The 15,143-nt window shown below is 42.1% G+C and overlaps 1 protein-coding gene across 1 annotated transcript in view; it reads left to right on the top strand.

Annotated features, from left to right (window-relative positions):
* The window catches only part of hecw1a (HECT, C2 and WW domain containing E3 ubiquitin protein ligase 1a), a gene marked incomplete at both ends in the record, with an annotated part of 258,365 nt that overhangs the window by 71,267 nt on the left and 171,955 nt on the right, over positions 1–15,143 (top strand). Inside the window, 2 exons of the mRNA XM_080751651.1 lie at positions 4,725–4,800; positions 13,033–13,202. Coding sequence (XP_080607777.1) covers positions 4,725–4,800; positions 13,033–13,202 — 246 coding nt within the window. The remainder of the gene's footprint in view (positions 1–4,724; positions 4,801–13,032; positions 13,203–15,143) is intronic.

Genomic DNA, 15,143 nt, shown 5'->3' with positions numbered 1-15,143 from the left:
CGTTGAAACAGTCCACAGACACTTTTTGTATCCTAATAATCATAATAGACATTGTGTGAACGTTGTAGCTATAATAGCCTGTACGCCTGCTGCCTGATTTAGCGGCGGTCATCAGCTGTGTTTCCCAGCAAGGCTTTTTGATTGATTGATTGAAGAATTAGGCTCCGATGTTTATTTGTTCCATAATTAGCAAGGTACTTGTAGCAGCTACAATGTTTTTTTAATATATATATAAAGACAGTTGGAAAAGGACTCCAAATCACCAAATGAGGAAAAAAGGCTGCTGCAGCAATTAAGCTTGTTTATAATGTTGTGCTGCGGGGCTGCGGGCTAGGCCGGTCTCCAATTGTCAATTATGTATCGGGCTTTGGGCCGAGCTCGGGCTGCCGTTCTGTCAGGCTGGGTTGGGCCGGGCTCACTTCTTTTAGGCCCGATCTAAGCTCTAATGTGGAATGTGATTATACTGTACATAAAGTCCTGGAAAAAACTGGGAACTGGAGATGAAGTTGTTTCTCTCCTCTAACCACTCTTCTTCACTCCTCTTCCTCCGCTCTCTCCTTCTACCATCTGCTCCTCCTCTTCCTGGCCGTGAAATCAATGGAGAGCTAATGATGGCACGGTATTGATCCCACGGTGTGTGCTGTCAGGCCGGCTGAAAACACACTTTTAACCCATTCAGAACGGGTACACATTATTGTGTATCATTATTTTATGCTTTAACTATTGAAAAATAGCAGATATACAAGCTCACAGCGCTGCACTTTGAAAAAGTCGTGAAAATGTGTGCAAATCTTTGAATATACTGTATGTATTGTTAAAGCGAACGTTTGTAACAAAAATGTTGCTTCTGGGTGGACCCTGGAACTAAATATTTTGAGATGCGGGTCCGTGGCCAAATAAATATCAGTTTGGGTGTCCTTCACGTGAAAAGGTTTGAGAACCACTGACATAGTAGTCTCTCAAGAACAGACTAACTGAGCTCCAGTTAAATGAATTTTCACTATTTTTTTAAAATAGCAGATCTACAAGCTCGCAGCGCGGCACTCGGTGCCACGCTGTGAGCTTGTATATCTGCTATTTTTTAATAGTTAAATAATAAAATAATGATACACAATAATGTGTACCCGTTCTAAATGGGTTAAATAGCATACTGCACTCGGGGAAATAAATAGAAATAAAATAAATTATGTATTTTTGTTGAAATACATATATCGTGTTCAATAATAATGGATAAACAAAACAGGAGGTTTAACATTGCCACACACACATTTCAAATAATGTCAGTTGTTAGACATCTATGACTCTATGCTGTGTCATCTTTCAGCATATCCAGTCTTGGCAGTGGTGTAAAGTAGGGGTGTAACGATTAATAGCGATTCGATACATATCACGATACATGGTTGATGATACGATGCATGGACGATATTGGTTCATTCATGGCGATAGTATACGATACGATTCGATTCAATGATTTAAAATCGATATAGTAACTATTTAGCAAGAAATTAAATCTGTGTGAAAGGTGTGGATAGTGCAGGTTTTTAAGGGAAACATGTATTATTATGGATATAAATAAGTAAACACAGTGATTTTCTGCCAAATACATGGACATTGTATATTGACAAACCTGCACCTTGACATGAACCCAGAGATTACACACATTTATCAATAGATATGGAAAGGAAAGGTAATTAAACCCCTTTTTTCTTCTTAAAAATGCTAAATACAATGCACAAGTAGGTAGTATCGATACAATCGTTTCTTTGCACTGCCGATTCGATACGATACAAAATAAAACGATACAATTCGATTTTAGCTGTTTTCATTTCGATATACTTCGATTTTTAAGTTAAAAACGATATTTCGATACAGTTACTATATCGTTACACCCTAGGCTAGTGTAAAGTAACTAAGTACATTTACTTAAGTACTGTAATTAAGTACAATTTTGAGGTACTTGTACTTTACTTGAGTATTCCAATACTTTTACTTCTACTCCACTACATCTCGGATCGAAATATTGTACTTTTACTCCACCACATTTATTTGAAAACTACTGGTTACTTTTCAGATATAAGTTATAATATTTTAAAAGTTAAAACATACGTTAACCACTTTAGCCATGTTTTATACCTAGGCTGTTTGAAAATAGCCGATCTACAAGCTCACAACGCGTCACGATGCGAAGCGTTGTGAACTTGTAGATCTGCTTTTTTCAAACATTTTGTACTTTAAGTACATTTTGACGCCAATACTTTCGTACTTTTACTCAAGTACATTTTGAATTCCGGACTTTTACATGTACAGAGTACTTCTACATTGCAGTATTGATACTTTTACTTAAAGGGGGCCTGTCACCTAAAGGGTTACTGTCACTTTAAGAATCATCTTAAAAAACAAGTTAATATTTTTATGATGTCATTGTGGGGATGCGCAATTATAAGCCAATCAAATTAATTGTCTGTATAATAGCCTGACTGTATGACTACTTACTGTACTGGTCAGCTGTTGTTGGGCAGATTACACTGAGACAGTTTCAGACTGTTTGAGGATGCACACGGGAGAGAGACCACATGAACTACTGTATCATACTATTATAATTTTGGGGCTGACAGCGGACCTTTAAAGGGATATTCCACTTTCAACAGGGAGCAGTGGTAGGGCTTCTCTCCACATACACACCCATTGTAACTTCAAACTTCATTTTAACACTTATGTTGCAATGATTTTTTCTCTTCAATGTCTCGCGTTGCCATGGTTACCATAGACTTCCATGTAATTGTGCAATTGTGTAAAAAGTGCACGCCCATGCCTAGATGATGCACCACATGTGTAGATGCTGTTCACAGCTTTCAAACAAAAAAATCCGCTTGGAAATCCGTTCAGGCATTCATGATTTATCAGCCATTATGTTTTCTTCAGATGTAAACAAACATGGCTGCCATGTTTGAAAGAATGAGTTGGTATGGGGGTTAAACATGCAATTTCGTGATCGCGATCATGCCTAATACATTTCTGGAGGTCCAAAAAAAAAATTGAAAAAAAAAAATTTGAAAAAAAAAATGAAAAAAAAAACGTTTTTTTTTTTTTTTTCAAAAACGGCCCAAACTCGGGAAACTCGGGGTTGGCACAGCGGTAGTACCAATACAAACTCGGGAAACTCGGGGTTGGCACCATATGTGTTAACCATGATAGATTCATTAAAAACACCCATTATTTTTTCTGGAGACTCATTTTACCTTCCTAATATGCGAGCAGGCCGCGTTTTTTCGATAACTTCTTTCATTTATTTATAATAATTATTTGGAAAAATGGAAAAGATTAAAACAAGAAAATAATTATTAAAAATAAAATGAAAAATGTTATCGAAAAAACACGGCCTGCTCACATATTAGGAGGGTAGTATGAGTCACCAGAAAAAATAATGTGTGTTTTTAATGAATCTATCATGGTTAAAATGAAGTTTGAAGTTACAATGGGTGTGTGTGGGGAGAGGCCCTGGGCCTGGAGGGCCTGGTAACATTTACATCAAATATCTAAATATTCAATCAAGCTAATTAAAAACTGTTAAGGGTGTTCATAAAAGCCTGATTAGATGATAAAATTACCAAAAGTTTTTTTGAAAGTGAAATACCCCTTTAAGTAAAGAATGTGAGTACTTTTTCCACCACTGAGTCTTGGCCAATTAAGAGCAGCATACAGTAGGCCTACAGTCAGCCAACCAATCAGCTGGCCACGGGCAGCCCTCTAGTATTCGTGGGCAGATTGCCATCCTTTTGTTCATCAGTTTTGTAGCCGCTGTTGGCTGAAATGGTAAATGGTGCATTTGTATAGCGCTGTTTATCCAAAGCGCTTTACACAGATAGATAGCATATCGTCGTTGTCGGGTGGAAACCTTGTATGTCCAAAACCGTTCCTTTTGTATTTATCTTTTTAAAAACGATTTAAACTAGTGAAAAGGGACGATCTACAAGCACACACCGCCTCGCACCGCGAGGCGTTGTGTGCTTGTAGATCTGCTATTTTCACTTGTTTTGCGCAACAGTCTTATATGACGAGGCAGGGCTTTAATTTACGTGCAAATTTGAAACTTGGAGATACGAGGTTTCTGCCCGACAGTGGCGATGTTCCCCCGTTCACACACACAATTATACGCCGATGGCAGAGGAAACCATGCAAGGCACCAACCTGCTCATCTGGAGCAATTAGGGGTTTAGGCGTCTTGCTCAAGGACACTTCGGCACTAACTGTGGGGGAGCCCAGGATCGAACTGGGAACCTTGGGGCTCCCATCTGGCCGCTCTACCGGCCACTCTACCCCTGAGCCACTGCCTCGACTCCACTGCCACTGCTGAGAATCATTAAAGCCATGCAGTGGACCACCGACAGGCCACTATATATGTCATTTTTAGTTGTATTTTAGTTGTCTTGCACTTTGGAAATGGTATACATGTATGCAATATAAATTGATTGTATTTTCTGCATGTATTTGCTACCGAAATGTGCCAGTGTCGAGATCCATCCTGATACGAAACAGGACATACAGCAACACCATGAAATCATAAAATAACACTTGGATAATTAATTAACTAGCAAACCAATTATAAGGTCAAAGACATAGATTGTGAGTAATTGATCTCTCTCTCTCTCTCTCTCTCTCTCTCTCTCTCTCTCTCTCTCTCTCTCTCTCTCTCTCTCTCTCTCTCTCTCTCTCTCTCTCTATAGGTATTGAAGCCAGTGGTAAGTCCTGAGGTGAGCCAGGGACTGGGCAACAGAAGGCTAATCAACTTCTCCCTGTCTGGTAGGCTCTCATATTATATTTGATTTTGTTTTGTTTTGTTTTGTTTTGTTAGTCTTTGTTTCTTTCTCTCATTCTCTGTCCCTTTCCCCTCCCTTTTTGAGGGAGGGGAGAGTTTGTCACTCACTGAATGAAGTTCCTAGCTCTGTTAACCTTTGTCTTCTAAATCCTTCTAAAAACAGTTTTCTGAAAAACATATTTTTCTATATCCGTGGTTCTCAAACGTTTTCATGTCAAGGACTCCCAAAATGATATGTATTTGGCTGCGGACCCCCATCTCAAAAATATTTAGTTACAGGGACTCCCAGAAGCAAAAAATGTTCGCTTAAAATTAGGTCTGGGACACGATTAAAGAATTTAATCGAATTAATTACAGGCTTTGTAAATAATTAATCACAAATTAATCGCATTTTAATCGCATATTAATATTTGACCCGAGAAGCATTTTTTTCAAGTAAAACACATTTTGTTGTACGAGTGAATCAACGTGTGAGCTTTTTAAATCTAAATTTCGCATCTACTGGGCCAAGTAAAGCTCTCTGATCGGCTACTTCTCCCTTTGCGTTTGTTGTCTCTTCTTGGTTGGTGCATCGCTATGATTGGTATCCCCGAAACTGAAGGTTCTGTGGTGCAAAAACTAAGTGCGATTAAAATGCGTTAATTTTTTTAATCGCGTATAGAAAGTCGATGGGAGCCCAACTTGATTTGGCCGCTGTGGCGACCCCGAAGGTCGCTGACTCGGGCGCCCTAGCTAAATCATTAGAGCATACACTGGGCTACATCTGTGCAAAATTTTGCGCTTTTAGACTAATTAGCGCAAGATATCCTTAAGGCCTCCGACTATTACATGTTTCTGATCGCAGTTCTGTGTGGAAGCAGTCACTCACACACACACACACGCCGCGCGCGCTCGCAGCCGTGATCGCTCGCACGCAGGCTCTTTGAAGTGAACCGGATCTCTGGGATCCGTTCCTTTCAAAGAGCCGTTCAAAAGACTGTCTCATTTTAGTTACTAAGTTACTTTGTAGATTTTGATTATAATTACAAATCACTTCAACCCTATATACATTTCGGCCATTTGAAAATAGACGATCTACAAGCTCAAAATGCATCGTGTTGCGACACATTTTGAGCTTGTAGATCTGCTTTTTTCAAATGACTTTCTACATTTTATTCACTGGAAAACTTGTGAAATGGGACATTCTGTATAATTAATATTTTCTACTATTGGTACTTTATGTACATTTTGATACCAATACTTTTGTAGTGTTACTCAAGTACATTTTAATTCCGAACTTCTACTTGTGGCAGAGTATTTCCACATTTATTTCAGTATTGATACTTTTACTTAAAGCTATACTGTGTAAGTTGCTCAACTAGTGGTCAGTAGCGGTATTGCTTTTTTCGTCAGTTTTTTCCCCCGGGGTCGCCGCGGACCACCGGAGCGGGCTCGCCGATACGCATCCGTAGAGTGGTCTCACGTTCCTATGCGACCAGGCGTTGGGGAGTAACAGGCTAGACTCCAACACCAGCGTAAACAATGCTGTTGAAGCAAGCTACTTCCTGAAGAGACGGCAAGACGCGCTGTGATTGGCCGGTAGTGTATGATCCACGCTGTGATTGGCCGGTGGTGTATGATCTGGAGACAACGTATACAGATGACGTAATTTTGCCGCGAAATGCATCCCCTGTCATTGCTCACTGGCTCAGTAAAAAACATATAAAGAAAAGGCTTTCGGGGCTGAAATTAACGGAGTGGGTGTTCTAAAACTACCGATTTAATAGTTAGGGCAATTTTAAGATTAGTTTTATTGGAAAAGTTACATAGTATAGCTTTAAGAAAATAATTTACTCCCCCTCCTCAAAAAGAAAAACGGCTCGTTCATTACAAAGAGCTGTTCAAAAGACTCGATTCGTTCACCAACGTCCCATCTCTACTCCTCATTGTTGATGACGACCAGAGGGCCCTGCGCTGTCGTGTTGTGAGCAGTACTTTCCGTTGCTGATGACGTTGGAGCTGTGTGTGGAGTCAAGCCACGTAGTGTGTACAGGGAGTAGAGGACGAGAGGACGGATGTGCCAGCGCACGAAGGCTCTGCGCGCGTCAGACTCGGAGATGTAGTTTAACTCGCGTCGCGGCTGATGCGTGTGCAGACGAGAGCCTTTTGTTCAGTGTGTTCCTCGAGTTATTTACTTCCTTGGCGCAATGGTTATCTTTTTCTAGGTCAGGTCAAGTGATCTCCTGTGTTTCTCGGAACGATCAAGAACACAATCTCATGTTCAATTGTGTTCTTCCTTTCATATTCCTTTGTGGTTACAGCAGGATTAACGTCCCATGATTTCACTCTGAGTGAGTCTCTCCTACAACAAACTCCTAAATAGCGCCGCTCACTTCACACTAGGTGTGATTTTTCTTATTATATAACACACAAGAGATGTGTTAAAACATTCAAACTTATTCAAAATCTTCCAAGCACGTTTGATATTTTGTCAAAGCTTTTCAAAAAGTATACAATAGTGGTGAAAAGTGGTGAAAATCATTGTCATCAGTGATGCTATTAACTAATTCAGCTGGGGACTCCCTGGAACCACCTCAAGGACCCCCCCCCCCCCCCCCCCCCACACACACACACACACACACACACACACACACACACACACACACACTCACACACACACACACACACACGTTGAGAACCAACTGGCATAATGTGTCATGCATGTCAGGGTGGATTTTCCCTTCAATAACGTTGCATTTATTTTTAAAGTGTCCTCCTTCTGCCGTCCTCTTGGCTCTTGCCACTGTTTTCCTAGCAGACAGCCTGGCCTCCCACCCACTGTGATCTCTCAACTTGCTGTTGCTCGCTGCCAGTCTTGGAACTAGACTTGGTCCCTGCTTCATCTCTCTCTCAGCTAAGGGGTCCTTGGCCTGAAAAACGATGAAGACCCCTGCTTTATGAATGATAACACACACAATCTGTCATTGATTCGTACGTATCCTCACATGTGGAAAAGGCGCGTTTTACTATATCTGCCGTAAAGAATCTCTCTGTTGCACACACAACAAATACATGCTCCCGGTCTCTGAACCTTTTGGACCATGACGGCTTTCCACTTTCAACTTTTTCATTCAGCCAAGCACATCTCCTCTCCAGGGGCGGACTGGGACTAAAATTCAGCCCTGGCATCTTGGCCAGACCAGCCCCCACAACCAGTGCGCGCACAGTTACTCTACAGACTCGTCAGGTCAAGGGTGGCACATATAAATACACATGCTTTTAATACCACAACTTTTACCGACAACATAAATGATACACAACTACACAATCCATACATTGTTTAAGTTAGCGTACAGTTGTCACCACCAACAAGCGGAGTATGAACATGATTAGTGCCAAAATGTGTCAGAACTTTGGCTAGTTAGCTAATGAATGGAAAATAAGCATATTGATCTGAGAATTGGACAAACAAGTTGTATTTGATTGCTCAATATGCAGTAGGCTATTAGGTTACTGTATGTTATATACTGGGAGGAAATGGACTTATTTCTATTTACAACCACGGTCAGTAGCTAAAGTTTGTGTCAGGAATGAGTACCGGGCAGGACCAAGCCCCCAGAACCCTGGGGGCGCCCTGAAACCAAATGGACATGGTGGCCGTTTTGAGGTACTGCAGTTGGGTCTACTCACATGAACGCGCGTCTAGGCTTCTTTGTATTGACGCGCGTTCATACCAGAAGTGCTCGTTCATGAAGCGCGTCCATGAACACAAACTATGACGCAAAACGCGTCACAGTAGACCCACTACGTCACGGTTTTACTAGCCGGAAGGAGGGGTGAAAATGCCTCATGCGCTGGGTGAGCAACTCAATGCAAGTGGACGGGCGGGGATATCTGGTGTCCTCTCTATTCTTATTATAACTCTATGGGCAGGACCCAAAAGCAGACAAAAAGGCAGGAAGTTCAACTCAAAGGATGCGTTGAAATAACAGAACTCAAAGCATCGAGCACACTGACAAACTCACTCGACAAAGGTCTACGGACCAACAAGAAAACAATGCACACACAGGACTTAAATAGACAGGGGCTACACACAGGTGAACTCAAAGACAAATCAACACTAGGATTGGCTGAGGGAGTAACAGGATACAGGTGGAAACATTGAACACTCACAAGACAGGTTAGACAAGTCAGGAACAGAACTAAGGGGGAAGACAGGAAGGCACACAATACTCCTACAAAATAAGATACAGAACACCAAGGTAAAACAGTAACAGAACCAAAACCAAACAGAAGAGTAAACCTAGACAAAACGCAGATTATACAGAAAGGCAGAAATGTTTCACAACAGTGTACAGAATATCAGACTAGTTACTTAACAAGGTGAACAGAGTTAGGCCTACAGTACTAATAAGTCAAAACCAAATAAGGACAGTAGTCAGAAACATAGCATATTAAGTTAGAAACATAAAGCGGACAATCAAAGTCCCAGGTCCGCGGCACAGACGTAAGCAATTTACCCCGAGTGAGAGGACATTATGCTCTGATAATGTCCTGTGTGAGGGGGTGATCGGACGAGGCGAAGCCGAGTCCGATAACACCCTCACACAGGACATTATCAGAGCATAATGTCCGACCCCGAGTGGTAAATAGCTTTTCTACCACTTTTTCCCTTATACATGAAAGAAAACACATAGTTGTAACTTGCAAGGATCTTAAGTTACAATCATTATTGCCTATAAAACTTCCGCGAGACAGCAGATAGTTCCACCAACAACATCTTCTACTCACCAACAGATGGCGCCAACTCCATACTAATCCATGCGTCTAGCTTACAGCTAAGCTAACGTCAGTTAGAAGTACCGTTCCGGCCGTAAATAGAGGCTGTTCGCTTCCAGAAAGGCATAGGTTCAGAGAAAAGGGGCTTTAAAGTTGGCGGATTGCATTGGATCCAAATAAATCGGCGACTATAGCATGCACGTTAGTAAACATAGGACCGTTGCCACGGTCATTTGTTGGTTGGGGGAAAGGTGTTCCGACTACCTCCTGAAGTCCCCGGATGTACACTGAGGCGCATTGATCTCGGACAAGTCCTCACACAACTTTGCGGCAGTTGTTCTGTCATAACCTCCGGAATTTAGCCAATCAGAATCCAGTATTTGAACACGTGACTCGAAAAAGTGGTAGAAGTGACAGTTTGTGTCTATCTATCGATCTGAGGAGTGTACAAATCCAAATCCAACTCTTCGGATGATTTTTATTCAAAGGATTTTACTGTCTGCTGTTTGGAAGACAGTGCTGAATGCGTGGACAGTACTCATACATTTTTCAGAGCTTCTGAAATAGTGTGCCTATATAGCCTATAGTGTGCCTATTGCCTTCATGTATTTTTCATTCCAAACCACTTTCCTGAGCAGCAGAATGTTGAGTTCATTGGTTTCGTGCTCCTCTTGGCTGTGCTTTCTTCCCTCCATCGCCGCGTTACATTAACAAAAGACATATTTTGTCTTTGTGTTGCAATAACAATAGCAGTCGTAATGGTGAGTAATTGCTCACTCACCATTTCATATTGCATTGTTTTGCTTCTCTATTCTACACATTCACCTGCACGCATGCACACACGCACGCGCGTGCGCGCACGCACACACACACACACACACACATCTCCGTTCTCCGTTCCATTCTATGTGCATGAATGCGTTTATGAATGCTAAGTAAATGCTAATAAATAAGCAAGCATGGGATTGAGGAGTGTGTGATGGTGTGCAGGGACGTGCTGGGCCCCTGATTCAGCCCGGGAAAAAGAGTTGGAGAGGCCCTCATTGCGCGCTATAGAGAGAGATCTTTCTCTATAGCGCTGCTGCTACTCAAAGATTTGCCATTTCAGATCATGACAAGTGACAAGCCAGTGGGCCAATTACATGAATTAGGCCTATATTTCGTTGTTGTTGGGTGGAAACCTTGTATGTCCAAAACCGTTTGTTTTGTATTTATCATTGAAAAAATGATTTAAACTAGTGAAAACAGCCTATCTACAAGCACACAACGCCTCGCGGCGCGAGGCGTTGTGTGCTTGTAGATCTGCTGTTTTCACTACTTTTGTGCAAACAGTTTATTTTTTACTTTTGTGCAAACAGTTAAATTTTTTCCTAATGGCCCGGCCTGGACCGGCCGAGAATGAACCAGCCGTTCGGTAGTTGTCCCGCTTTTCCCAATGGCCAGAACGTCCCTGATGGTGTGTGTGGGTGGTTGGGTGCGTGCGTGTGTGCGTGTGTTTCCTCTGTGTGTTAATAAGCATGTGCAGCAGTTGAATCTTGAAATCATCCTCTTTGGCCCGCCCACATTCCACCCCCTTTTTTCAGTCACAGCTCGGCAATTTGTCACAAAATGTTAAAAGTGTTGGTCGTAATTTAGGCGTTGTGTTTGACTCAAATGTATCTTGTAATTCTCAAGTGACCAAGGTGGTACAATCATGTTTTTTCCAGCTTAGAAATATAGCCATTTCATTTCTCTCATACTCAGACCTGGAGAAGGTCATGCATGCCTTCATTTCATCACACATTGATTATTGCAACTCCCTGTATTCTGGTCTCCCGTCTTCAACTAGTGCAGAATTCAGCAGCCAGATTATTGACCAACTCCAGAAGGCGTAACCCCAATCCGGACAGCCCCAACATGGACAACCCCGTCCCAGACATCCCTAACCCTCTCAAAATATTATTATGCAAATGCAAACCAGAAAGATCGGTAGCAAATAAAAATACAATTAAAAAAGTATTTTCATTTATTTATTTTTACAAAAGAAAAAAGGGAAAAAAAAGGAAATCTGAATGCATGACCAGGGACCACCTGCAGTACCTCTGGAGACCACCAAGGGGTCCGCAGACCACCTGTTGAAAATCCATGATCCAGAGTACATCAATTGAATAATAATAATAATAATCTTAATATCTTTATCACGAGGCCCATTTAGACCTGAAAGACGTTGTCATACCTTTTAATCCGGGGACACCTCCTGTCCTTGCCTCCCTTCACTGGCTACCTACCTATACGTTTTAGAATACCGTAGATTTTAAGATTTTATTATTATTATTATATATTATCTGGTTTGACCGCGACATAAGCTTCTTCTGATCAGTGTTTGGATCTGTTATGTACAGTATTGAGCTTTCTCTGCAGATCCAAATAAAATAATACAAATGCGTGTCTGTTAAAGGTGATACACCATGCATTTAAAAAGTATTTATGTCATATTGTTTATGTCCCAAAAACGTTTTTCAAAAGGTTTGAGGCGAAATTACCACTCTTGAATAGAGAACCCCTCTCATTTTTGAATGGCTTTCAGAGGATTTTCAGCTGCAGTATAAAATTGGCCTGAGGGGGGGTGGCGCAGTTCTGCCCGTTGTGTGTGCAGTCGAGCCTCCGAGATCCTGGACAGGGCTGAAAGTGCTTTGAAATTCTTGCCGGAACTTCTCTCTGGCTGAGAGTAGCATACAGTGAAACCACGCCCCCCCCCCCCCTGATGCGACTCTAAACAAACGTTAATATTAATTAGATATGCCTACGTCACGTCACAGAAATAAAACAGAATGAGCTAATATTTAATGAGTGGCGCCAAAGATTTCTTTTCTAACCAGAAACTGGAAGTGCACATAGCTACAGAGACAGCAGGAAGCTCTGAATCCACAAGCCTATGGGAACATTGAACCATATCATTGCTCCCTATCACAAGTGACTCATTGATATAATATATATTTATAGAAAAAGGATTTTGTTTTTTCATGACCCTTTAGGAGAGCTGTGGGAAGTTCAGAAATCCAGTCTTGTAGCATCATCAATGGGGAATCCAAGCTAATAGAAAATGCAGGCTTTCTATTCCTAAAAAGTTGCAATGTTAAAGTGGAAGCTATTGTTCTCGCGATAATAACAATCAAAAATATTTTTTCAAAAATATTGTTTAAAAAAAAATCTGTCAAACGATGATGTCACAAGTCTATGGATTCCTGAACTTCCCACAGCTCTCCTAAGAGACTTGGACTGAGTAGATTTGTTTTTGCAATTTTATTATGAACATTAGTGATGACCTATTATATGAAGATAGGTTGATAAGTGGCAAAGTCCTCCTTTAAGTGCAATCACTTACCCTACCTTCAAGTAAAGAAATGCAGTAATTTTTCCACCACTGGAGCTTTACAGATATCTTACCGTTGTTGTGATGTTTGAATGACTGTGTGCAGACCTCCAGGCGGTGGGGCTGAAGAAGGGGATGTTCTTCAACCCGGACCCCTACCTGAAGCTCTCCATCCAGCCTGGGAAGCACAGCACCTTCCCCTCCCTGGCCCACCACGGCCAGGAGAGACGCTCTGGCATCGCCTGCAACACCATCAACCCACAGTGGAGCCGAGAGGTGGGGAACACACACACACACACACGCACGTGCACACACACACACACGCACACACAGGGACGTGCAGAGAATGTTAAGAGAGGCAGGGGCTGACATTTCTAAAAGTGCAGTTTTGGTGAAAATACCGAAAATAGCAGACCTCCAAGCTCACAACTGCGACACGTTGTGAGCTTGGAGGTCTGCTATTTTCGGTGCTTGATACCACACTGAACTAAGCATGGGTTTCTACATAGAGAGGGCATTTCTTATTCTTTCAACATAAAATGCTGCATTCAAGTTCAGGAGAGTTGGGACAAGGCAATTCTCTTGAATGCTGCCTTCAGATATGGCATGGAAAGAGGGGCATTTGCATTTCTTTCACCATAGTAAAAACTGCAATCATGGTCTGGAGAGGGCACTTTTTACAGACTGTTAAAAGGGCAGGGGCTCAAGCCCCCTTTCATGTCTATGTGTGCACGTGCCTGTGCACACACACACATTCTAAACATCAGGGGCGTAACGATACACACATTCGTATTGAACTGTTCGGCACGAGGCAGAGGCACAGAGAGCAATCTTGAACGGAGAGGGTCCGGTTTTGAGCCAACTAATCAACGATTTGTTTCATATTGTGGGGACCCAGATTTAGAACTCAACCAACACCAGACAAATGGACAGTTTAAGCCACTTTTGGGCACGTTTATTTAGAATAAAGCAGGAGAAATCAACAGCAGCGGAGCCTCGCTCCGATAAATGCAAGCACTTTAACAACAGAAAGTATATCGTTTTCTTAAACGTTTCAGAATAACTCAGGTAAACATTTGTTTAAAGAATAGTTTGCTTACTAAGCAGAGCAAAGTCACATAACTTAGGCGAGTATGAGTACAACTAAAGTTCTCCCCGGCCCAGGGGCGGATTTATACTTGCAAGTGTTTTCAGTAGTAGGGTTATGTTTCAAGGCACAGTTTCAAAGCCGTCACACTCACGGGCAGTGCGCATTCAGTACATAATGTTTACAGGCACAGTTCCAAAGCCCTCGCACCCTCCATCGTGCGGCTCTCCAAGTCCCAGAATCAGCGTCTCCTATTTTGCCTGGTGAAAGACAGATACGTCGGGTTAGCATTGCATTCCTCTGTATTACAATTAGGAGCAGAACATGTGGAGTGTCACTCTATATCTAAAGCATTCTTACCGCCAGCATAGTGAGTCAGTGCAGACTGGAGTCGAGGAGGCTCTTTTGTTTGGCCAGAGGACCCAGCCCTGAGCAACGCAGCTGTGCTCAGATTAGGCTGATTGAACAGGTAATTTGGCAGGTAACGCCCTTCTATTACCTGTCCCAGGGCTGGGCGTCGTCTCTGAGAGCCAGCTCTCCTCCCCCTCCACTGACCCAGTGTGCTGTGGGGCTCACCTGTGAGGCGGTTGCCTAGTGACAGTCCACAATATATAAAGAGCTTGTTATGAAAAATATATAAGGCTACAACAGCAAGCGGTTCAGCTCTGATTTAGAGCACAATAGTGCAACAGAGCCATATGAATATTTCTGAGCATTTAAATGCAATCAATCCGTTTGGAGAATTAGCCTACATATGATGGCAGGCGGCTTATTTTAATCCATCATACTGCAGGCTGTGTACACATCTAGCAATCAGATTGAGAACAATTCAATGTATGAATGATTATCTGTTCAAAAAGGCTGCATGCACTTAGGAAGTGCGCTCTACCTTTCTGTCTGTCTGTCGGTCTGTCTTCCTTGGTTTATTTTCAGGGTGGATTGGGGGAGGTAATTATTTCTATTTACAACCAACGAACAGCAACTAAAGTTCTCATTCTTCTTTGTGTCTGTCTATCGATCTGTTCCATCAGTGTTTTAATAACGTGATGTGCAGCCGTGCACCTATAGTCTACACACTCAACACCATACTGACTGATTTGTTTTTCACACACTGTTTTGTGAAGTTGCCA

This window comes from Nannobrachium achirus, assembly GCF_963921795.1.
Source record: "Nannobrachium achirus genome assembly, chromosome: 21".
NCBI lineage: Eukaryota > Metazoa > Chordata > Actinopteri > Myctophiformes > Myctophidae > Nannobrachium > Nannobrachium achirus.
The sequence above is the reverse complement of the archived record's forward strand: the minus strand, read 5'-3'. Positions and strand labels throughout refer to the sequence as shown.